Source organism: Diadema antillarum, unplaced genomic scaffold, assembly GCF_040938485.1.
Source record: "Diadema antillarum isolate AM-2024a unplaced genomic scaffold, OU_Dant_1.0 seq00001947_RagTag, whole genome shotgun sequence".
Classification (NCBI taxonomy): domain Eukaryota; kingdom Metazoa; phylum Echinodermata; class Echinoidea; order Diadematoida; family Diadematidae; genus Diadema; species Diadema antillarum.
The window spans coordinates 199,245-225,558 of NW_027272607.1; the positions used below are offsets into that span (position 1 = coordinate 199,245).

Consider the following 26,314-nt stretch of genomic DNA (forward strand, 5'->3'; position numbering starts at 1 on the left):
AGCACTATCTGGGCACCCGTCCCGCTTCATCATGAATATTCATCATCTACATGTATCCGTAATACCGTTGAAATACATATTTTTTTCATTTCCCGGCAGCGTTTTTACATTTCTCGGCAAAACTGAACATTTTTCCATCTCCCGACGAGACGTTTTAACATTCCCCGTTGGTGCAATTTTTCGAGATTTTTACATTTCCCGGCCATACGTTTTGCACGTATCCAGCGTTCTGCCATTTACTAGTACAGTATCTTACTGCGTCGTAAGCACTATTTGGGCACCCGTCCCGCTTCATCATGAATATTCATCACGCAGTAAGATACTGTACTAGTAAATGGCAGAACGCTGGATACGTGCAAAACGTATGGCCGGGAAATGTAAAAATCTCGAAAAATTGCACCAACGGGGAATGTTAAAACGTCTCGTCGGGAGATGGAAAAATGTTCAGTTTTGCCGAGAAATGTAAAAACGCTGCCGGGAAATGAAAAAAATATGTATTTCAACGGTATTACGGATACATGTAGATGATGAATATTCATGATGAAGCGGGACGGGTGCCCAGATAGTGCTTACCCACTCCTCCGTCATTCGCCGCTTGGCAGAAAGAGCTATAGAGAAGCAGCAACATCTGTATGTATGTTTTATCGACTACACGAAGGCGTTTGATAAGGTTAAACATGAAGAATTGTTCAAGACACTCGACAAGCTAGACATTGATGACGAAGATAAAAGGTTGTTGGCAGACCTGTACTGGAGGCAATCAGCTGCGGTACAGCATGATGGAGAAGTTGGTGATTGGCAGGATATTGAGCGAGGTGTGCGACAAGGATGTGTTGGTTCGCCATACATGTTCAACTTATACACAGAGTCAATGGGACGCCTATCGACGAATTACCTGGCTTTGCAATCGGAGGCAGTCAACTCACAAACATGAGGTACGCCGATGACACGGTGATTCTAGCTGACAGTGCAGAGAAGTTGCAGGGATTGATGGATGTTGTCTCCAGAGCAAGCGAGGAAAAGGGGCTATCGATTAACATCGCGAAATCAGTAACCATGGTCTTCAGCAAAACTGCACAGCCACCTCGATGTTCGATTATGATAAATGGACAAGAGCTGAAGCAGGTGTCATCTTTCAATTACCTCGGTAGCCTGCTGACTTCAGACAGCCGCTCAGAACAAGAAATCAAGCGTAGAATTGGCATTGGAAAGACAGCGTTTCAGAACATGCGCAAGGTGATGACGAACTGCAAATTGTCCATCGCCACAAGGAAACGGTTCTTGAAGACATACATAATTATTTATGGTCAGCTATGACATACGGCGCCGAGACATGGACAGTTAATAAGCCGATGAGACACAGAATAGAAAGTTTCGAGATGTGGTGCTACAGGCGAATGTTGAAAATATCATGGACGGAAAGAAAATCAAACACAGAAGTACTAGAAATGGTGTCGGCTGAATGTGAGCTGCTCTCCACCATCAGGAAAAGCCAGATGCAGTTTTTGGGCCATGTCGTGAGGAAGAGGCAAACTGAACATCTAGTCCTGTCTGGATTTGTGAATGGGAAGAGATCACGTGGACGACAGCGACTCACTTTTCTTTCTGCAATGGCTGGATTAGTCGGCGAGAGAGGATCTACATTGCTGCATTCGTGCGACGATAGAGGGAGATGGCGGAAACATACTGCATCAGTGATCGCCAACGGGCAGTGACGTCCATGGCAGAACAGAGAGAGAGGCCCTAGATTTTACAAGACTGCATTACAGTATTTACCAGGGAGTCTCCGTCGCCTCCCTGGTACAGTAATATTTACGCCCGGCTCCCACCCCTGGATCAGGCGGTCAACTGCATGCACATAACATTTATTATCTAGAAAATCTACATTTTTATGCGATGTTTGCTCCAGATTCTCAGAGATATGCCCCTTTAGGGATGGCTATATCATGGGTCAGGATTGTGACCCTCCTATCACGGGATTTTTGGAAGGGTAGCTATGTAAATGACCCCCTTTCACAGGTTTTGGGATGTGAAGATAGCAATCAAATACAGTACATTAATGCCACCTAAAATGAAGGAAGAGTGTCCACAATGTCAGCCCTTCACATACATGGACGGCCACAGTGTCTGGATCCGTATCATACCAGAGAAGATGTACTTCACTGGAAAAAGAAGGCCAGTCCGGCGTGTTTTGCAGCTGAACACATCAATCCATAATAATTCACATTCGGGAGAATCGGGGCAAACACAAACTCTAGCCGCACTACCCCGGAATTTTTCGGGGGTTGAAACTAACCCTGTTCGGGACTCTATTTCACTGTTGGGGAAAGATTGGAAAACCACCCCTGATTAAAACATTAATTCAATGAAAATGCTGTAGGCCCTAAGACTTCCTATTTTAACAATTTTCGGGATTTTTCCCCCCTGAAGTGAACCCCGACCCTTTTCCGAAAAATTGGGAACGCGCATGCGGTACAGAATGAAACCTGAGTGGGCGGGTGGGGGGGGGGGGGTATTTACAAGATAGGGGCCTATATAACTAGTAGGACCTATCATTGATCTTTACAGGAGGTCTCCTATATAGGGATTGATGCGGGTAATGCCAAAGGACAGGTTTATGATTGTAGGCCCTACTTTCATTGAATGTCGGCCTACATTGTGTACATCAAAATATCAAAGCGTGTGTAGACCTATACACAACGTGGGATACATACTTGGATATGTTGATACATGTACATGTATATAAGATTGTATGTGTTTTTGTTGGAGTTTTTTTTTAATCAAATTCACGAGAAAACTTCAGTTTGACCTTTTTATTTTCTTATTGGATTATCAGTATGATGAAGTTTAATCATTGCATTGACATAACAAAGTAATGATAACAGTACACTCACAGATGTATTGCAAATGACAACAACAATAAAAAAATGTCAACGTTTATTTTCGAACACAAAGAAAGATACACTTATACAAAGAGCCTCCAGTAAGTACAGAAGATGGCTGACTGAAATAAGATAATATCATGACTACATCTTGATTGTTACAAACATACCATGATTATGAAAGACACAGAAAATAAAAACTGGAGTGGCAAAAGGTTCGATTTCAGATTTTTTTTTTCTTCGAAGTATATTCGAAGTTTAGCCCCACCCCAAGAAGGGTCATGTGACCTGTTTGAACAAATTGAAATGGTATTACCCTATGCACCAAGTGTGGTGAAAATCCGTCATGGGGTTTTCAAGAAGAACTTAAAATATCAAAGGCTTAACGTATGGCGCACGACGGACGCCGGGCAATGACAAAAAAAAAATAATAATCGTATACTATAAAAGGTCACTCTAGCATTAGGCTCAAGAGAGCTAAAATCGAAGGCAAGTCAAACATTTCGGAACTCTCCCCAATGGAGAGTTATGTATGTCTATCAAACATTCATATGCTTCTAAACATTACATGCATACATTTTGTTATGACTACTGAAAGTTCTCAATAAGATAATTTTCTTTTCTTATTACAGTCTTGTATACGTATCGTTTCATATCTTCTGCATGGACTAGACAAAGGACAAACACAAATACAATAAAACGACACCAAGATCTTAAGGCAAGGACCCCGAACAACTTTCAAGGGTTCCACCCATGAAAAAGTACTATAAGCTTCACATTCCGAAAGGGAACAATCCCTTCACGTCCTCTTTCCGTGAATATTCTTTTTTTTTTCTTTCAGAAGTGATTTCGATCAGTTTGTTTGCTCATTAATTTTGCTTTCCCACGTAGATTTGCTGTCATTTGGAAGTCAAGTATATAAGTTACATCGAGAATAATGAAGCAGTAGACGATAATTGCTACATTCGACAACAAGAACGTATAAACATTTTCAATCTTATATCTTCTATTCACTAACATATTTTGTCCACTTCGAAACGTTCCGCAAATCGAATTTCCACCCAATTAAAGTACACTGATGGTCAGACAAGGCACTCAAAGTTGATACAGAAAATTGACCTTATCTAAAGGTACAGTCCTATGCTTTGTATAAATGTGATGAAATGTAATGCATAACGATAGATCAATATGCATAGCCATGGCCACTTGCATATATTGTAAGTTCCTGAAGCCCCTTGTACAATACGCTTTACTTTTACTTTATTCACATTTATACAGATATTCCAAAGTATCTATCACTAAGTTTTAGAAAGAGGAAAATCAGTAGTAATGTGTCATACCTATTTACGTTCACGATGTTTTGCATAATGCCAAGTTATTCATCCCGTTTTTGTATGTTTTGCTAATGTTTCTGTTTGCATCAGAACATTACCAAAATTAATGTGATATGATTCTGTTCAGCGCAACATATTCGTCTCACCGACCAACTCCAGTCTATTTTCATTTGAAGACCTAAGTATTGTACAAGTACATACAGTATTTCGTGTCTATGGTTACCTTTTATGGCAATGTTTATTTTCTGTCAAAACGAAATTCTTCGAAAATAACGACATTTTCTTTATCATGTCTGCGAAAATACAGTGTTATTATCACTATAAAAATTCTGAGGAAGATATATAGAAGCACTGACGAGTGTAGAACTTTATAATGCAGGTACTGCTTTACAGGTGGGCAGAAAAGCAGCTCAGTAACGAAAGTCTGACACATTCAAACTAATTTCCCCCCTGGGATTAAGCACCGTGGTCATTAGAGGATTTGCTTACGATGACGAAGTTCTGTGACGTCACAACAGCTCATTTACTATCTATCATGATTATGCTTAAGTTTGAAAATAATGCGTACAATGGAGTATTAACAAAAGTTGCATATCAAAATAAAGAACACACATACAAACTAAAACAAAAATTGCATTATCATCATGATTAGGCATCATATTGAAATTGATTAACAACTTTCAAAACTCGGCATCATAATCGTTATGCCTACACGTATATACTTTAATGAAAAGTTATATCCGGTGATATATGAAAAGTTATATCCGGTGATATACTGTACAATGCAGATAAGATCAGTTGGTTTCATTGGGTACTTGGTTTCCATCTAGCATTTGTAATTGCTTTTGTTCCCGGCCGAAAAAAAAAATAGTTAGCAGTTGGCTTGTCCGACGCATTCGACCAAGCCAACGGATGATTTTAAAGCAAAGTGAGGTACCCGCGCCTCGTCATACCATCAGGGGCCCTAATACCGTCACCCTGCGTAAAATTGCTACAAGCGCACTGAACAAAAATGTATGCCCAGGACTGTGTTCAGCACGCTTGAAACTTTGCAGGGTTACTACAACCAAGGAAACTGAGCTGAAATTTGAAAGTCCAAGTTGAAAATTGTTTTTCTTGAAAATCTTAAATCTATATTAGGAGTACCTGTTATGAGTATCATCACGGTCACCCACACACGTCTTTTACGAGCTTTGTCTATGGGAGCATCACGGTCTCCCGCATACGGTCTTTATGGGAGCACGGGGTAACGAGGTGCGGGCCCCTAAAGCACATAACTATTCCGCATCGTTCTCGTTTAACTGGAATATCTGGAAATTTCCGGTATCGATTAGTGAACTTGTGGTTCCTTTTGAATCTTCAGCATTTTCCTGTACGTGAGTGGGATTTCATAGAATTTCAATGACGAAATGCGATTTACATGCATAAACATATGACAAGGTGCGGGTCACTCAACTGTATGATGTAGATCTCGTCTCGATCCCTTTGGGATGGTAGGACAGTGTTGTAAATAATTCTTCATTATCTCGCATCTTCTTCAATCTTAGCCCTCCCCAGCGGCATTTTGCAACCTATTTCCACATGCAAATTCATATAATGTATCTTCCTATTAATCGCTAATATCACGAAAACAGGTTTGTTCTTAAACAGGCAAGATGGATAGTAATTATTCTACATCATTATCGTCCCTAATGGCGTTGTATGTATTAACGAAGACATTCGCATATTTATTATATGCATGCTAATTCCGTGATTGATCATGATACAATGCCCATAACGATTTAAGGTTATACAATTATAGACATTAGTAAGATCAAGGAGGTACTACATGTACCTCCTTGGTAAGATTAATATGTAGATTATAAACTGCACTATAACGCCTTTCAATGCAGTGATCTTAAATATAATTGATGATCACTTGATTATAAGACGAATAAAAAATGCCAAATTGCCACAGGATAGTTTACACAGCACAGATTCATGGCGAGATTCCGTTTGGCTGATGGGAACGACAGAAACGGGGACAGGAGCAGATGGGTGATGCTCACTAGACCGAGGCAGTGGCCGGAGCGGTACCCGATGGAGATGCGGTGGGTTTCACGTCGGATGTTGCAGCGGCGGGAAGACTACTGTCTTCTTCAGATCTGTCGGGCGGCACATCGATGACTTGGTGGTCTTGTCTTCCCTCTCCTTCTCCTGCTCCTCCTCCCTCTCCTCCTTCTCCTTCTCCTCCTTCTCCTCCTCCTCCTCCTTCTCCTCCTCCTTCTCCTTCTCCTTCTCCTTCCCCTTCTCCAACTCGCCCTCCCCCTTCTCCTTCTCCAACTTCTTCTTCCTCTCCAACTTTCTCTCGTCCTCCTCCTGCCCTCGTACAGCAGGTGGGGAACCACGAGGGACACCATGATGCCTGGCAGGTGGGGCACCAAGATGGCCAGATGGGATTTGGAGGGGGAAATTCTCCTGTTTGAAACGAGAGGGAAATGGAAAGGTGATCGCAGATCGCGACAACTTTCAGAAGTAATTATATCACGAGCAAATCACTAGACGCAACAGCCGATTAAGCCTTAGCTTCTTGTTCAGTGTTACTGTTGTGGTTTCTTCAATTTAAAGATACAATAAAAGACGCCTAAAATTATTTGAATGAAACTGTCATGTTGACCCTGCATGGGATTTTTGGTTTAGATTACCGCTTCTTTAATCCACAGTGACATTTGATCTATATTACAATATCAAGTTACATAGTTAATAGAATCTGAGACGAGACTGATACAAAGTTTTGTGTATACATAGTGACTGTGTCGCAATTACCACAAATGGTGGATAGATTTTGATAAATGGTAATGATCAACTGCATACTGGCACAAAAATACTCTCTAGTAGGTCTCATCAAACAAGGTCAAGGTCTCCTTAACTTCCTCTTGAAATGACCATTTCAACAAATGGCATGAACTAAAATCATACGGGATGTGTGTAACATTCTAACAAATTGCCTGCTATAATAGTGTTATAAATGACAAATGAAATATATTATTTCCCAAACAGTTATGAGTGAAAATAAAATGTTATATTAGAAATCCGGTTAAGCTACAAAGTCGCCCAAACATGACTTTTCTTACAAGTGGTCTCGCAATAATAGATCCTATGGAGTTTTTAATATCGTTATTATTTTAAAGTCCATAACTTTTATGATGAATTGTCAAAGAAAATTGCTTCCACCGTTTACTTTAAGCAAAATAATTGTTATTTGTTAATAGCGACAAGGGTATACTAGATGACGAATATTTTATCGAGTGTTCACAACCTGTCCGAGATGGCACAGTGAATATGAGTGTTGTCATTTTGACGTTATACCAAAATCTGTGACGTCAACAGCTAAGTGTATAATTTTGAGTAAACAATCGATCCTAACTAACTTTGGTTGGATAAAACTGTTCTCTTTGCATGAGAGGGCTGCCTTCGTAAAACATGATGTATTCCACTTTCAAAATAATATTTGTCTTGGTTTTTTGTTTTGTTTGATTGTATGTTTGTTTGTTTGTTTGTTTGTTTGTTTGTTTTTTGTAAACGCTGAGTTATTGTAGGGATTATTTATTATAAAGCAGCGTTGGTATTAATCCACGATATATACTAGGAGCAGTATACCTGTTTGGGCGTATTGACGGAGATCCTCCTCGAGTGAGAAGAGCCTGTCCTGGTAGCGATTTTTATCCTTCCCTGTCGAAGAACAAGGGTTGCTCTTGAACTTCCCCGTCCCAGCCAGTAGCAATGACCCAAGTGTGATGATGTACTCGGCGACCTTGGGGATGTTCGTTTCCTTGTCGATGATAATAACGAACACAGCTATCACGGCAAGGATGACAAGAATAATGACAAGATGCCTGAGGGTCCTGAATAAGTGGAGAATGAGCGGGAGGCGTTTCCTCATGATATCTCTCAGGAGGGAGGACCGGATGAAAAACTTTGTCTGTGGAGGACCATGAGTTCTGAAGATTCTGTGCTCTGGACCTCCGCCGTCGATTCCCTTCCCGACCGAGTACACCCGGTTGAAGAGCTGCTGGTAGTGATCGAAAAACGAGACGACGGACACCACGCATGCAACGACGGCAACAGCAATATTGATCCAGGCAGGGTAGATGTGATTGAGATTTATGGCGATGCCGGCGAGGGTGAGGATTACAATTTCCACGAGCAGTATTACGCTGGCTGAGAAGCGGAAGAAGCATAGAAGGGCTACCGGTATGTAGTACTTCAATTTCTTTTTATTAACCCGCAGCTCGTCGTACAGATCTAAGTCAAAGTCGACATCGTATCTAAAGACGTAGAACAAGAAGAGCCCCATTCCCATGAGGTACATCAGATTAGCCAGCACATAATCAAGGACCACTTCCCGTGTCGAGTAGTCCTGCCCGAGTTGACTCCTGCGAAAGTTGTATTCGTCCTTCATCGAAACGGCGTGACACACGTAGGCAATGACATACACCACCAGCGGCAAGGCCAAGACCACTCCCCAATAGACGGCACGAACTATTTGGTGGTACTTTTGTTGGCGCCACCTCCAGAAGAGAATCAGAGGTGGGATGAAGCCAATCCTCAAAATGTTTAGGTACGGATCATTCTCATTTTGCTGTATCGGCTCTGGGTCTACATCGTCTATCTCGGTCCAGCCATTCTTTTGTCTCGATCTTATAAATATCAGGAGGACGATGATCCACACAATTGCCATACCTCCATACGTCAACCCAAACGACAAAGGTACGATGGAACATGTAACTTCTTTTGTGAAGCAATCATAGTAAAAACTCGACTGCACTTCAAAAAGACTGTAACCAGGAATTAGGGACCCTCTGAATGAAGGTTGCGCTGTGCTCTTTTCCTTGCAAAGTAGGTCATTTTCAGAGTTAGGAAGTGACCCACCGGCTGCCTCAACGGTCATCCGAACATTCCGTATGATGTCTGATAGAGCTACAAATAGACAGGCCTCCATGGTGTCGTTTTGCCCCACCCCTAATGGGCTCTCTCCCAAGTGAACTGTTACTCGCCGATTGCCTGGTGACAGCGTGTTAAGCGATAATGGCTCGTAATTGTAGGGAAACGTGAGAAGTGTTTCACCCCTCGTTCCCAAAGACCACACCCACATGTTACGCTCCATCATGTCTGCATTTGAATCAGCAGTGATGTTGATTCTCAGCATGACTGTGTAATTCCCGGTTAACTCTTCCACAAGCGCGGTAGTGGTAGCATTGACGAAAGAGTCTGGAATTTGGCACCGAACATCGGTTATGTTCGGCAAGGAACGAGAAACGCGACTGACGGGAGCTTGATTGGGAGTTTCCCTCTTAGTATGGCTGAACAGCACCATGGTGGAGAGAGTGAGAAACGTGGTCAATAAAAGGGCCGCCATCACAAGGCGCCTCGAGACCGAGACCTGTGTCCGAATCGCCGGCATGTTCGTTCTTCCTGTGTTGCCACTGCGCCACTGTGCGGCCACTGTCTTGCCTGCAATATTGGGGAACAATGGACAGAGAAACGTCAATAGCAACTAATATGATAAACCAAGCAGTCCCATTTTTCAGCGACAGTTTTTGAGATTCGTCCATTTTCTTCTTTTCTGATTTGCAATATTCAGCTATTGGTTGGCTTTTTTAACGAAAGAAATCTCTGTCGTAATGATTACATTTTAGACGTCATGCCAGAAAAAAAATATGAAATCAGTCTTACGATGGAAGTGACGGAAATAAAATCGGCTGATTTCTTCACATAGGAAGTCAGGGACAAGACTACGAGCAATATTAGATTTGTTGTATTTTTATGCTCTTGATGCGACAAGGTCAAATGCTGCCAGTAATATTATTTTCATTGTATTTCACATGCAGCTTTTTCAATCCGGTCATTGTGAAACTCATTATTCTTCATTCTTAGCGAAACCACCTATCCATGCAACAATAAACTACCCACATAATGACACCAGCCATTAGCTTTGATTCTTGTTGATAGGCATGTCTTCCTGTGGTGAAATAGAAGAAAGTGCAGAGAAATTTATCTTACATTTTCCCTTCCAACTGTCTTTTTCTTTCTATATCTCTTTAGCCATGTTATCTATTTCATTTTCTATCAATGTTTTAAGTACATAACTATACAGTTATATAAATATACACCTTAATTATGAATGATCATATTGCAGAGACTGAGAAAAACGTGGGGTTAATGATCAAAGGTGTTGAACGCAGACTATTTATACCGAACGCGCAATCGTACGTGTGACCTTTCTTCAAAAGCTGTATGGAGGGATTACAATGTAGGTTACCAGACGGGCTCTTAAATATACTGATATAAGCCATTGAAACTTCACACAAAAATGTATGTTCATGCAATCCTCCCACAAACTTGTTTTATGCATCAGCGCTGTTTCGAAAAATGATGCATTATGTTTCAATTATGCATATGTGATCTTTAAAAGAGGCGGGTTGAACACTTCATAAATTTGAACACAAACACCCTATGAAATTGTTTATCTTACGTACAAATTTTGCACTCCATACTTATACATGTATTATCATACTTGTGACATCAAGAAACTAAGAGATGAAAGCAATATGTTATTTGTAAATATGAGAAAAAAAGTAAGCAATGATTTTACTTTATAATCCTCTTAGCACTTGTCAAAACACTTGAAATTGTATCATGAAATTCTATTTAAACAAACCAGCCTATCGTCTTAACTGGAGGTGACGAAATATATGTACAAGATAATCATTATTATACACTTTTTTTCCATGATTACATGAACATTACAAGCTGGCAAAGTGAAAAGTAATTTCATAACCCAGTGCAAAATTGTGCACCTCCTGTAAATACAAACAATCATGATAATGTTCTTTAAGCATGATATGTGGATATTCAGGGATTGGTTTCGTTTTTGTTCGTAAACCGCATGAGAGTTCAGAGCTTATCTTTTTACAGGATATTTCACAGGAAGCATGTGGTGATCGTGGATTATTGTGGAAGCAAGTTGTCAAAGCACGTCTGCACACGGTTTGGACCTTTTCATAAATGTAAGTCAGTATTTATACCATTACAGAAAGAAATGCCCTCCCACTACTCCATTAAAAATATATATACATATACATATTTTTTTTTTTAAAACACAGGAAATCTATGCTTCGGTTCAGTGCAGAGAAAGCACAATGTGGTGTACCACTTTAAGCAGTTGAGATATTTAAATGGAATTTTATATATAAGTCAGAGTTTACACCATTACACAAAGAAATGCCTTCCCATATACCCATTCAATATATATATATATATATATATATATATATATATATATATGTATATATATATATATGTATATATATATATATATATGTATATATATATATGTATATATATATATATGTATATATATATATGTATATATATACATATATATATATATATATATATATATATATATATATATATATATTATTTTTTAACATAAAAAAAAATATGCTTCGGTTCAGTGCGAACAAAGCACAATATGGTGTACCGCTTTAAGCAGATGAGATATAATAATTCGTAGTGTATCCTTGAGCCATTTCACAAACCCGTCACGCGTCTGATGGTGTAGAGATTGATATTCATAGCCATGGCTGATAAGTGCAGAGTCCTTCCACTGCGTATCAGATGTCATGCAGCTTTGATGTTTAAAGGGATGATATATGATTGGTTGAGATGAGGATTCAGCTTTTAAAGGTATACAGTTTACCATTGGGAGCAGTCATTTAAGAAATGTTCAACATGTTCAAAATATCACATTATGATGCATATAATGTTATGCCTAGGTCAGTTGTATCACCAACATTCTACCATATAAAAAATTCACAATAAAGCATACAAAATGAGAAGATATCACTTTTTTCTCAATAAACCATAACTGTATAGACGATTTAGTCTAGAAACCTTTTTGTTAAAGTTATTGTTCACATTTTTTTTATATTTTACAATACTTAACATTGACTATACTGATTCAAATCTTTACATTGGTTGTTTCTATATATCCCTGACTCACATTTTAGAACTATTTTGAAGCACTATACTAAAGGCTGCATTTTTGTTTCATCTGCAAATGGTAAATAATGCCATTAACTTTCTTGTGTGAGATATACTTAGAAACCACTGCATGAAATGTTTTTAAAAATACAATTCTAAGAGGAATTCAAAGTTTATTTGATGAAAATCGGTTTTGAAATGGCTGAGATATCCAAAAACAAAGTAAGCCAAAGCGAAATATACTAATGAAAGGTGGGTCCCATCTTTTTTTATTTGGATCGCTTTGTTTAGGATATCTCAGCCATTTCAAAACCAATGTTCATCAAGTAAACTTTGAATTTCTCTAAGAATTATAATATGCCCTTTCATATTTTTCGTAAGAGGTTTCTCAATATCTCACCAAAAAAAAAAGAAATCATCAAACAATTTTGAAAACCTGAAAACCCATCTCAACCAAAACTGTACCATCCCTTTAATATTTTTTTTTTCATTTATTTGCCAATGCATTGCTTTGAGAAAACGCAATGTGATTCTAAGCTCTAGAAGCATACTCGAGTACCCTGCAGGCGAAGTTATTTGACACTCGATCGTGCTTCGGAAATGTGCGCTCACTATTGTATATATTTTTCCTAGTGAGCTTTACTGCCATATAACGAATCCGTTGAATTGAAACGATACACCATGTAGAGCCTACAACGCAGCTAACACAAACATTCATAATCATAATATAGCAAATAATATAGAGCTATAAACTACAATGTCGGAGCTCCGTGATCGTACTGTAGTCCTTTTCTTCCATACTCCGTACTGTCTGAGACACACTGTCTTCAAAGAAGATTCATTCGTAAGGAATTGCTATTCGTTGGTGAGATCTCAGAACGTATATTTCACGAGCAGGGTGGATATACTTACTCTATCTAGTATATTCACGATCGATATGCTCGTCGAAAAGGTCCACTTTCCTTCAATAACTGCATCATGATCAAGTACGCGCGTATGTCTATAATATAAACTATCGATTTTTTTTTATTCACAACAGTTCATAATATGCGATGACTCACGACAGGTTAACAACATACCTTCGGCTTCTCAAAGTCTCAATATTATTGATCCAACATCAGTCCTTCCCTTGTACTGTTGTATCGCATCATCTGCTTTGCACTTGAGCGCAATTGTACATCATGTACATGGGATATTGCAAATGGGTGCGCCAAAATGTATTCGCGCTCAGCTCTCTGCACCTGCACACAGACAGTGGCAACTGTTTGACATGTATGTCAGGGCGTGGGATGTGGTCCTGTTAGCGTAGAAATCTATGAATGCTTCCAGATAAGCACCGCGAACTCCGGATTCACGCTTCCGTACGGCACAAATAAGGCACTGTCAGGCCGTGACTGTGGGCTTCCCCTACATGCCCAATATCTGACTCCTTTCATCAATGCATGGGTTAGTTATGTTCGACATTTGAGTATCAGGGCACAAATGAAATTGGCTTCCGTTGGAAACCCAAATTTATCACATATTTTCCGTGGTAAAACAATACCGGTACAGATATCATATACCGGATGCATCCGTGAGTGAAAATTTACTTGATATCAAAGACAGGCACTACTCATGACATCCATTGCCGATGACAAAGCTAGTATACACGGAACTAGAGCCGTCGTCATGGTAGTTATATAGTTCCGGGCTGGTGATTTTTTTTTGTGAAGCGTTGCGACATTATGATCACGAGACACCATGACTAAGAGCTAGAGTGCAGAATGAAACCCACACTAAGAATCATTTATTTTCCCTCCCTAAACAGCTGCTCTCAGTGCTCGCAGTACTGAGTGACCTAAAACGTACTCGTGAATTGCCAGCCGCGGGCACCTTGCTGGTATTGTCTACCATTTTTCATACAGACGGGGGATATCATAATCTGATCAAAAGCTATTATCTGTTTCTATACCTGTCTGTCCTTCCTTTCGTTTAACACATCTAAGTTTTCTTCTTTTCTTCTTCTTCTTCTCCTCCTCCTCCTCCTTCTTCTTCTCCTCCTTCTTATTCTTCTTCTTCTTCTTCTTCTTCTCCTCCACCTTCTTCTTCTTCTTCTTCTTCTTCTTCTTCTTCTTCTTCTTCTTCTTCTTCTTCGTTTTGATAAAGTGATTTACATAACGACCACTTCCCACACGTCGAAAATCCCATATCACCAATAAAAAACCAACACAGCATTTCTGTTGGTTTCTATTGATTTCTATTGGTTTCTGTTGGTATTGTTGGATTTTTTAAATACAAATTCCTGAGAACGGCAGCCAGTACCTAACCCCGGATCGATCTGTCATTATCATGAACCTGGGCCCCATTTCATAAAAGATGTTAGGATGACAACTCTTGCTGGAATGACAACTTTCCACAGCAAACAACCAATCAGGAAGCTGTATTCTTGTCGTTACCATGACGATAGTCATTCCAGCAAAGAGTAATTGTCTTCAAATAAACTCTTTATGAAATGGGGCCCTGGTTCTCACATTGACTGAAATGGCACAAAATAATTACAGGAAGAAATCACATAAATATTTTGTCATAAACATGCAATAACAAAGATAAAAATGTATAGTCTTTCATACTATATCCACTTGTGAAACGTATACAAGAATAAAATTGATGCTGCACTTCTTATTAGGAGAGATTTTTTCTTTCTTTTTTTAAGTATAGAAATGTGCGTTGCGTTTTCATTCGGATATAAGAGTCTCATAATCAAGGTATCACCATGAAATACATCATATCGGAATATAAGAACAAGTCGTTCGCGCTGAATCTATTGTTGCAGTCATCGTTTAATTGCCTATATACCGACTATGAATTGCAGGGTGTTAGGGAAAGAAATTTAAAGGGATGGTACAGTATTGGTGGAGATGAAAATTGGGCTTTTATAACTTTTTGCGAGATACCAAGAAAACACTTATGATGTAGTACAGAGCATACTATTTTAAGTGGAATTCAAAGATTATTTGACGAAAATCCGGTTTGGAATGACTGAAACATCCAAAAACAAAGTAAAACAAAGCGATCGTAATAAAGTGTGGGTCCCACACTTTATTAGAATCGATCTTCTTCTTTTTTGGATATCTCAGCCATATCAAAACCAATTTTCTTCAAATAAACGTTGAATTCCTCATAGAATTACATGTTCTTTCATATTTCATAAGAGGTTTCTCATTATCTCACCAAAAAATGTTAGAAACCTGAAATTAGGTCTCAACCAAAACTGTACAATCCCTTTAACGAAAAAAAAAGTCATATTTTCAAATAACATTTTTGCGTAAGCCCATGCTGGAGAGTTTCAAGGTGTGGGAGGGGTGTGGTTGCGACCAATTTAATAATTTTGCATAATTTTATCACTTTTCGTAAAAGCATTGTCTGGTTTGTTCTATTCAGGGAGATGGCATGGATCGCCCTCAAATATCCTCTCTGTATGTAACTAAACTCAACTACACATACAGTAGCCATGGACAACGGGACCAGAGGCTTGGGTGGAAAATGAAAACAAAGTAAAGAAAGCAAAAGGCAAAGAAAATAAAAAACGCATGGCTTTCCGATAGTTCATTCCTAGATTCCTAACGTCGAAGGGGGCGGGGCGCTAGTGAGTATTGACCCTTGACCCTGCCATATAGGCACGAGCACATTCACTGACAGAAAATCCAGAGAATTATCGCCCTGTTTCCCAAACTGCAGTTATGAGTTATGAGTTATGAGGAAGGAATCGACACCTCACAGCAAATCGATGCTGCAACTCTTGGACTTTACTAAAGATTTTGATTGTGTACTGGTTATCTCATGAGCAACTTAAATAAAAATTACACCACTATATGGAGTTAGAAATAAGGTCCTCATCTGCATCAGTATGTTCTTGACCAAGCGACAACAAGGTGTCAGCATTTAATGGAGAAACTTCCAATGGCATCCAGTAATACTAGTAACAGATCGGGAGTTCGGCAAGGGACTGTGTTGGCTCCATTATTCTTCCTCATTTATCTACATTAATGATATCGTTGAGGAAACTTCAGTGCGATATACGTCTATTTGCGGATGACTGCATCATATGCACCGCTGTTTCAAACGTTCAGGATTGTAACAAGCTATACAAAAAAGATCTGGACACTGTTTGTCAATGGGCCTCCAAGTGGCAGATGACTTTCAACCCTAAGAAATGTAACCGTGGAGTTGAAGAAACCTAAACTCCTCCACAAATTACACCATGCTCGGAGCAACCCTGAAACCCAAGTTCAGAAACATACCTTGGAGTAATAGGCTACTAATGATATTTCTGATGATCTCTCTAGGAAGTCACATTATCGGCGTATAACAATCGTCAATAAAGCTAATACAGTTCTTGGTATTCTCCTGAGGAATGTTCACCAGTGCAGTTCCGGTAGCAAAGGTAAAGCTTACCAAGCTCTTATTCGACGGCATCTTGAATATGCATCTGCTGTCACCGATCCATATCAAGCCAAATAGGTGCCCTACATTCAGATGTTGGACCATAGATCAAAGAATAGCCGCTCGCTTTGTGGCCAGTGTTACCGATGTCATGGCTGGCGCCACATTTACAAAAGTGTGGGGGGGGGGGCGGGAACCACTTCCGGGTTTCATGAGCTAACAAGCAAAAAAAAAAAAAAAAAACCTTCAGCGCAACTTCTGCTGGCACTTTCGGGTTTCTTCAACTTACAAGCAAAAAAAAAAAGTAACCTTATTCCACTTATTGCACTTCTGGGTTTCTCCAGCTGACAAGCAAGAAAAAAAAAGGTCTAAAAGTGGGGAAACAATAAACAATAATAGAAGTAGGAAAGCCAGATGGAGCCAGTTTTACTTGAATTACAAGGGGGATCCCCAGTAACATTAACCAAGCTCCATCTCAGTAACTCTAACTGCTCAAGTCGGCGTTATACACCTGATGCCTATAATAATAATCGAGTCCAGAATAGATAGGCACTCGTACTCTTTTCTACCAAGACCATGCGGGACTGGATCTATGGAATGATCTTCCCATGTAGTTGTACATCAATGCCATCTCTAAATTCAAGGCCGCATTAAATGAATTATGATAAGTCGCATCTGCACCCGACCACAGCGTCATAGAACATTCGTTTTGTTGTTGTGTATCCGAAATGATGACGATGACATCCTACGCTGCCCCCCATGGTAACTGTTTAAGGTGTAATTTTGGAAGTTCACCGTTTTCTACCAAGTTTACCTACAGTTTCCGAACTCGATGTCAGACTGAACAATAAAGGACTAGCGCCATCTTGCGATAGCTTACCAGCCACACACAGGACTGAGGATCTGAACACAGCTGTATTTTGTACACTCGATTCCGATACGATCTGCCAAGCATATTGCATACAGTAAAGGGATAACAACTTCGAGCTTATACTTTGGCAGATTTAGTCTCCATAATCAATGACAACCCAGCAATGATTCTCAGCTTAAAAGCTTGTACGTCAGTGAGCTGTCTTCCCCTTTAAGGTTGATCTGTACGGATCGGGACATCGAACACGACGCTGAATTCAGTCTCTTGTGAGGTTGAGTGATTACGTCAGATTTGGTGATACAAATATCGTAGACTGATTATCAACTCCGCAAATCGTAAGTCGACTGTAGGAAACCTTCTACTACCTACTCGTGTACGGTATGAACAACACCGTGATGGGTATTCGAGATGGTCTCCATTCATTGTTTATGGTTGCAGCCGCAGCCTATCCCTTGGCTATGCTATGCTACACTAGTACTTCTGTAATTTATGTCCCATAATCCATCTAATAGAATATGAATAGCAGACTAATTACCTTATTACATGTACCCCATTACGGCATGCCATTAGATCTAGTTGTTCCCTTTTATTTATTACCGGATCTATCGTAGCCGTAGGGCTAACCTAGGCCTACTGGAAAAATGCAGAGATTGCTCTGCATTTGCTTGTATGTAGGGTATACGACTCGAGTTTAGAGAGATAGAGAGCTCTTCTCTGCAGCTGATTTTCCAGGTCAAACAGTGTACAGTACACTGTAGGCCTACTGTATCTCTCTCTTCTACACTATTTATCGCATCCTCCTCGCCACATTGTAATTTGTAGTTCTGTGTAACGGTTAGTTGGTTGGGTTGACTTTTTGTGTTTGTGTATGTGCAGTGACCGTGTGTTGTGCATGGTACTGATTTGCTGATAGTGATATGGGTATCTGTACTAGTATGATGGGGGGTTGTGTTTCCGGACACTTAAGTTTGCGCGTGAAAACTTAAACGTTTACCCATTTTACATAGAATATGCACCCTTCTTTACCTCAAAAGACTTGATATAGACTCCTCATATACGTGTACTAGACAACATACTCTGAAAACGGCGTGAGAATTCCTGGGTGCGTCATTTTCATTACAGACACACTTACAATACGTGTCCGGCCCCACCTGTCCGATCCCACGACGCTTGGTCATACTAGTGTAATAATACATAGAGTAACATGCCCAAGTTTGGTAACACACTTTGAAACAGTATTTGTGCTATGGTTCCTAGATGAAGTATTGAGTGTGTCTTTTGGAACATTGTGTGTCAATATAATAACATTCTAAATGCATATTTAAGATATACGAATTACATAAATTATACAAATTACATTATACATAAGAAATTTTGAAAAAAAAAATGTTTTGTATGTTACCTTCTTTGATGCCATGATTGGGACACCTCACCCTTGATTGGTACACACAGATGATTTGTATGTGCTGTAGTACAACTTCATTCATTTGCACACATCAACATTATCACCCATAAGAATCATGTACCTGTGTACCAATCATGGCACAGCGCTGTCTGGAGGCAAGGCCGACAGTAATATGTACATCTATGTAAATACCTCTATGAGCTCACTAGTCATTAGTAATCTGGCTGCTGTTGACTGAACATCATGACCAACTTCACTTGCACAAAAGATGACTATATATATATATTCACCATTCAGTGCACAACAACTGGTAAACAGCGGTCCAAAATGAGGACTGCATCTTAGCTCACCTGCTAATTTCCAGCTAGAAATCTAGTTTGGCAAGAGGTCATGAAGATCAAAAACTTTTTGTAAAAAATTTAGCTTTACTGGTCTTTGTTGCCCTGTTTACTGCTTATTTTCAGAGGTAAGAGGCTACATCTTTCAAACATACATACAAGGCTAAGAATTATTTATTAGCTTCAGTGTGTCAAAGAATACTAGGCTGCAAACAATACTAGGCTGTACCAATCATGGAGCTGTACCAATCATGGGCTCGTTACTCAGTGCACTGCACTGATATTTTACGAGTATGATAAATGATATTCTCTGTTTATCAAGTCGACAAGATGTCTAACATAGAGTAAACCAACCAGAATTTGGCCACTTACAATGTATTTAAGACTGAAGCTTTTCTGCAACATTTATTCAACTAAATTAATACCTACAAAATTATTTATCTACAACAGTGTACATACGATGTAGGTCCTATGTTGAATATTTGAAATTTCTTTTATCTCAATTTTGATTTTGTTAAGTACATCCTAGAATTTCAGAAAATCCCCAATTTATACCAGTACACATCATCTGTAAATCGCTATGATAACCAACCAGAATCCATCCGCCCTGGCCATAATTCAGAACGGGTGCTTCAGTGTATGCACATTCAATGTCAATGCACGTACAGGGCCGCTGAAAAAAATGTGCGTACACAGGTAGGCCTACACATCTGATGGTATTAACCAATACTCTCAACATGACTGTACAGTGTAAAAAAAATTGAAAGCATTCTTGATTCTTCGAGTTCTAATGTAGATGGCTAGATCATGCAGATTCTGTGTGTTAAAACTTGGCAATAGAGCTAAATGCAGTTTCATACTCTCCATGAATAAAAATGCGTCATGATATTGACTGTATTTAAACACTAGTGTAATGTTTGATAGATTCATCACTACTAAATCCTTTGTTTTATGATAAACCCTTTTACTTTTTTTTTTGGGGGGGGTAGAAAGTAGATTAACTGGCAGAAAAAAAAATAGCAATATACCTAAACTGCCTTAAAGGGGAAGGCTAGTAACTGATCAGTGGGAATCAGTGGAAATGCTGGGAGATGATTGTTCCAATCCTTATGGGATTCATTCAAGAGTTCATTGTATATCTATTGTTGTGTGAAAATGATTTGCTTCAGAATGGTCTCATATTCAAGTAATGTGCAGTTTAATGCTTCCAGGTTAGCGTCCCTGGTCAGTGACGGAGCATTAATCTGCACATTACTTGAATATGAGACCGTTCTGAAGCAAATCATTTTCACACAACAATAGACATACAATGAACTCTTGAATGAATCCCATAAGGATTGGAACAATCATCTCCCAGCATTTCCACTGATTCCCATTGATCAGTTACTAGCCTTCCCCTTTAAGAAACTCTGATTGTGTTCTGCTCACAATACATTGCCTGTTGACAAATTTCACTCACACTGACGCTGACAACAGGAAACCATACACACTGTTGAAAAGTGTAGGACATGTGATGATGGTTAAAGTTAGCAACTGCGGTGGTAGGTGTACAAACTTAAAGTGGCGTTTTGGTAATTTTTTTTTTTTAAATCTCCCATTGCTGCTTTCCCATGAAGCAGAGAATAGCAGTGCAGCTGTGAAGTACAACCTTTAATACAACTTATACGTGTATAACTGTACATCTCTTTTTGTCTCTCCTGTGTCATGTATTTGTGAATGCATCATCAACAGCTCAATACTGTGTTTGGTATTAAACGGCATGTAGTTTTCACTGTACTTCTCCATCAAAGTTTTCTCAGAGATATTTTGGAGTCAGACAGTGAAATGATTTTGTGTTTAAAGTCTTACTTTATTGCTTTCTTGGTTTTTTTTTAGTATTTCACTAGTGTGCAAGGACATTTTTTCTCATTCTTTTACGTGCTTCAATAGAAAGCTGTTATAAATAACAATTGAATTGACCAATATTGTTCACTTTATTTCTCACTATCAAAGTATTCTTGTAGGACATACATTTGGGTTAAATCCTATATCCAGATGCATTTTTGACATTTCAGCAATCCTGTCCATTCAAAAAAATAAATTATAGATCTAGATACAATGTATGACATGGCAGAACATGATTCTTGCATCTCATCTATGTAGTGGTAAGTGCTATTGAAGTTCAAACAGATTTAATACCGTGAAGTAAGCTGGAAAAATACATTACAGCCCCTGAGTGAGGTATGAAAAAAAAAATGGTCGCTACAATGTACATAAAAACTAAATAAATCTTGTAAATCTTATACAGCTGTACATAATAGATTTGATAAGTTCAAAGGAAATTTTTCTAAAAACACAAACTGACAACATGTCCTACCATATCCTGTCATCAGTGCACACAGGGCAAGTGACTTTGAATGTTCAGTGTGAGTAGAAAACGGTGGAGTTTCTTCAGCTATTGCCATTTTTGTACCATAATACCTTCCCTTTGTCAATACAGTCTCTTGATTTAAAAAAAAAAAGAAGGATTGGGTGGTGACATACGGTGTATCGATGTATCTTGATGAGTAGGAAACTGCATTTGCACCCTTTATCCTACTCTTGTTTCTATAAACAGTTTTTAGATCTAGAATGTCGAGATCTAACACACTGTAAAGCACTGTGCACTTGTTCATCAGAAAATTTGTCACTATCAGGTTGTAGATGGCATTTCTGCAGGAAATCTACATAAATATCAATTGCTCCATATTTCCCTTTTAGTCAGTTCTCTGCTGTAATAGGTGAATTTCAATTTGAAAATCAAATGAAGTAATTCAAGGCATTCTATTGCTATACTGTAGTAGCTTCCATCTTTAATAAATGTGGAAAATGTAAAATTAGTAAATACAAATAATGTACATTACAGAGGGCATTAGTAAGAATTATGCACTTGATAGTACTAGTAACCTTGGAACAGTCTGAACATACATTGTACAAGAGGATGCCGAGTATGTTTTGGACTGTCCAGAGCTACAGAGGGTGGGTCATTCCGGCTATAAGTAATGTGCATTATTTGTTTTATAGAAGGCTGACATGCTTTGAACTTTATCATTTGATAATGAAACTTAAACTCTTTACATGTACGTACATGTATGTACCACGCTCGACATTCGCAAGCGCAACTGAGTCAACGACATGCCTAGTTCGCATATATATTCTGTGCAAACGTACAATTAAAGCTGCATGTAATTGTGAAACCACCAAAGATTAAACCTAATATACTAGTATGCATTATCAATGCTGTACATATTAGACACAGATTCATTTTTTATTGATCCCATTTTACGTGTGTTTGTGTGTGTTGTGGTTTTTTTTTAAATATGCTGCTGCTGAAGAGAACAATCATGTAAAGGAAGCCAAGCATGTACATGTATTGCACTGTACTACTGGGTATGCTGTACAGTGTATGTATTTTGCAAATTTTGTGAGTCTGGTGCTATTTGCGAATTTAACAACACGTGAAAATATTAATTCTGATTCTGACATGAATGCGACAAGCATGCGTCCATTTCTGCATTCGTTACTGTACTCCATGACTGCAAATTTAAATTGTTGCCAAGTCCCATTTCACAAAAAATTTGAGTCACCAAATATACATTGTATAGCTTACATGTTATGCAGTACATGTACAATGTGCATTGTATTTAATACAAGGGTCACCCTGCAATAGTAAAGAGGTCTATTGATCTAGATGTGATTTCCATTAGCATGTGCTGTTCCTACCTAAGCAGCAAAAATGGAATGAGGTGAATACCAAAAGTACAACAGTGTATGTACAGTACCAAGTATACCCTCTATAGTGAATATAACGTGATGCAATCATACAGTGTAGCTGTCGTTCAAACTTCTCAGTTAGTGATGTCAGAAGTGATAGTACTAGTTCTTTCCACTCGTGTGTTTTTCAAACAGTGAGAGAGGAAGCAAAGGATCCTGAATCCACAACAAAACATGGAAACATACTGTACACGACATAACAAGGGGACTTTTTGCTCTGTTTCATACACTGTACTCATTACATATACATGGAAGATCCCTTTGTGGTGTACAAAAAGTACCAGTACAATAGTGTACATTGTAAGTCATTTTTGTTTCAGTGGTACACAATTGAGCCGCAGCAGTGTTTGACAGCAAAATTGAAATTGAGTTTCATGCAAATGGGGCCTAGGGTCTGTACAACAGAAAAAGAAATAAAAATCTAAATAAAACCTAACTGGTACTGAAATTCACAGACATAAATCATGTACGATGTCCACTTTGCGCATTCCCTAAATGTGTGCTTACTGAAGACTTAAATATAGTTTATAGTGTATGTATACTGGTACCATATGTAAGTGTACATGTGGCATTATACAAGATTGGTTTAGTACATTGTATGGCTTCTAATATTGGAAGGTTATTGTTTTCATAATATCCTTTTCTATGTTGATATTGTGCATGAACATTCAGACTTAATTTCTGCAATTTGGGCACAGATTGCATTTCTAATTACATTTGGGATCTACAATGTACGGTGATTCTAATTTAGACTCTAATAATCTTCCATACAACAGGGCAATTTATGTCTGTATTGTCTGCGACTGCCCTTTTACATCCACAAGGTTCCTACATGTGCATGCCCAAATCAATTTAGCACACGGTATGACCTCTTTTTACAGCAGGCATTCCATAATATCATAGTACTGCATTCTCATGCACCCCCCTTTGCAGTCGGTCAGTCGGGGAGAGTGGTTTTATTCGTATTGGCCAGTAAGGTGATGTTATCTCTTCCCTTTCATTTCCTCTCAACAGGACAAGACCCAGAGACATGCAGCAGCCTCCCCCTCCCCCACAGCCGCGGAAACGCAAGGCAGGGTAAGTGTTACATCATCTAATGGATGCGAACAGGTTGCAGTGTGGTACCATGCCCCCATGCAGAGGTGGCCTGCTGGCCTGAGTTTTGTTTGATTCTCTGCCTACCACTGGTAACCCGGCCAGTTTTCTAGTTAAGGTGTCTTTAATAAGATGGTTAAAGGCAGCATAAAACAATTCAGGCTGGTCCCAGCTTGACCACTTCAAGAGCAGTTGATATGTACATTGTATGGTAATTCAACTGTTACATTCAAATTCAAAGTAGGTCTGAAGAGAAAAAAAAAGAAGAATGTGATATACCGGTATGTAGTTTTTTGTTATTTGAACTGCTAGGGTATGTTTCTTTCCACATGAGTACATGTTTGGAGATGTTTAATACAATCTCCTTACTGTAACACTGCACGGCAGCTTTGTGCAAAGGCTGTGTTTAGAAAGAAAGAAAACAGTCAATAATCAAACAGGAGGCAGTTTCTTTCTGGTGTACCAGTATACCATCTTCTTGAACACAAGGGCCTGAATTTACAAAGATTGTTTAAAGCAAATCCATGATTTGACTTAGACCCCGTTGACAGTGCAGGGCTTGGTCGAGCCCGAGCCGAGCCCAGGCTGAGCCCGGCCTCAATTGCGGTACTCGGCCCCGCAATTTTGTCCGTTTAAAGTGGAGAGCTCGGCCCGAGCTTTTGATTCAGACATTTCGATATTTTGTAGTAGTGGCGCTCTGCTTGTAAACAAGCGATTATTACTTGGAGTGCGCCGGTCACAATTTGGTACCGCATTTTGGCCAGTTTGCGTTTACAGTGAGAAAAGACCAGGCTACAAGGTTGTAAGTCGCGGCTGAGACTACCTCCAGAGCTTGGCCAAATGTGCAGCAGATTTTGGTACCACATTTGGCCTTTTGCACATTTACAGTGAAATGAAGGCCGGGCTCGGCGGGAGTTGACCTTGAGATATAAACATGTTTCAAAAGGGCATTGCGTTTATCTACTCTCAGAAAGGCGATCACGGTTTCAAATGCGTTTCAAATTTGTGTTTCTAAATCTAATGCCCGAAAATGCCTCAAAACGCGTTTAGGATCATGATTCAGCCACCGAAAATTTTTGAATAAACGCACCCAAAATTTGCATAATCCAGGGACGAGACTTAAACTTTCTTTGTAGGCTTCCTTTGTACCATAGAGAATGTTCTTGACACATGGAAAGTTGATGGGACAAACTGTCCATGTGAAAGGATAATTTTTACTTCTCAAATTTATTTGGCCACTGCAGAATTTTCTTCATGTACATTTTAGGCAACTGCTTGTCAGTTTTCTTCTTTTTCTTTTCATCGGTTTAGACTGAAATAAATGATGAATTTAGTAGGGCTTAAAGTTAGACATAATGATTGCACAGTGTGCTTTTAGGATCAAAGCCGTAGTTTGTGTTTACATTGGGTAAGATAGTAAAGTTTGTGATTGGTTTGAGTAAGCTATGACATGTTAGGGCTTACATGGCTCCTGTTTACTGATGTATATGGTACCACACCTGAGGAGTCTACTATACCTGCATGTTCCATTGAAGAGACTTATATTTCATATTTCCTGGTCCATTTTAGATTGACAGAATGTGAGCGTATGAATTATGCATTGATGATAGAAAAGAGTGAAGTGGCAGAGAAGAAAAACATTTTTCAAGTGTAAAATGCTCAAATTGGCGATTAATTCAGAAGGATTTCCCTTTTATTCTTGTTTTTTTTTTATAGTAAAGGTGATGTCACACATACAATTGTACTTAAGATGAGCACCACTCATACCCTAGCCCCCCCCCCCCAAAAAAAAAAGAGTCTATTCAAACATCTTCCATTGACATACAGTCGTATAATACTACAAAAAGAACCCCAGTTGTTCTCCCTATTCAAAAGGCATTATGATGAAGTAACATGAGATACAAGAGATAAGGTATTGGAAGAATACATGATGTGTTTAAATTACTACATTGTATGCGAGGGACAGATTGCACTAGCTTCTGCTACTCTGTCATTAGACAAGATTGCAGCGGAATGGCCCATTGAATCCAGCGTCGTACTCAATTTCTATCACAATTATGCATATTATCTCCATCTACTCTCAACAACAGCAGGAAAAAAAAACAACAGGAGACCAATAAGATAGACAAAGAAAAAATCTTAATAAT

At 39.1% G+C, this 26,314-nt stretch overlaps 3 protein-coding genes across 3 annotated transcripts in view; 2 read left to right on the forward strand and 1 right to left on the reverse strand.

Moving 5' to 3' along the window:
• The first annotated feature begins 828 nt into the window (after positions 1-828).
• LOC139713313 (uncharacterized) lies at positions 829-1,317 on the forward strand. Its single transcript, XM_071625058.1, has one exon. The coding sequence runs from the start codon at positions 829-831 to the stop codon at positions 1,315-1,317; it is 489 nt and encodes a 162-aa protein (XP_071481159.1).
• A 4,946-nt stretch (positions 1,318-6,263) lies between these two features.
• LOC139713314 (uncharacterized) lies at positions 6,264-11,842 on the reverse strand. The gene is made up of 3 exons (XM_071625060.1): positions 11,800-11,842; positions 7,856-9,709; positions 6,264-6,673 (listed from the first exon to the last, which is right to left on the reverse strand). The coding sequence occupies exons 1-3, from the start codon at positions 11,840-11,842 to the stop codon at positions 6,264-6,266; spliced, it is 2,307 nt and encodes a 768-aa protein (XP_071481161.1).
• Positions 11,843-17,690: 5,848 nt separating this feature from the next.
• Positions 17,691-26,314, forward strand: part of LOC139713310 (aryl hydrocarbon receptor nuclear translocator homolog) — a 36,785-nt gene continuing 28,161 nt past the window's right edge. Inside the window, exons 1-2 of the mRNA XM_071625055.1 lie at positions 17,691-17,872; positions 24,087-24,149. Of these exons, the coding sequence (XP_071481156.1) occupies positions 24,103-24,149 (47 nt within the window). The 5' untranslated portion in view covers positions 17,691-17,872; positions 24,087-24,102. The remainder of the gene's footprint in view (positions 17,873-24,086; positions 24,150-26,314) is intronic.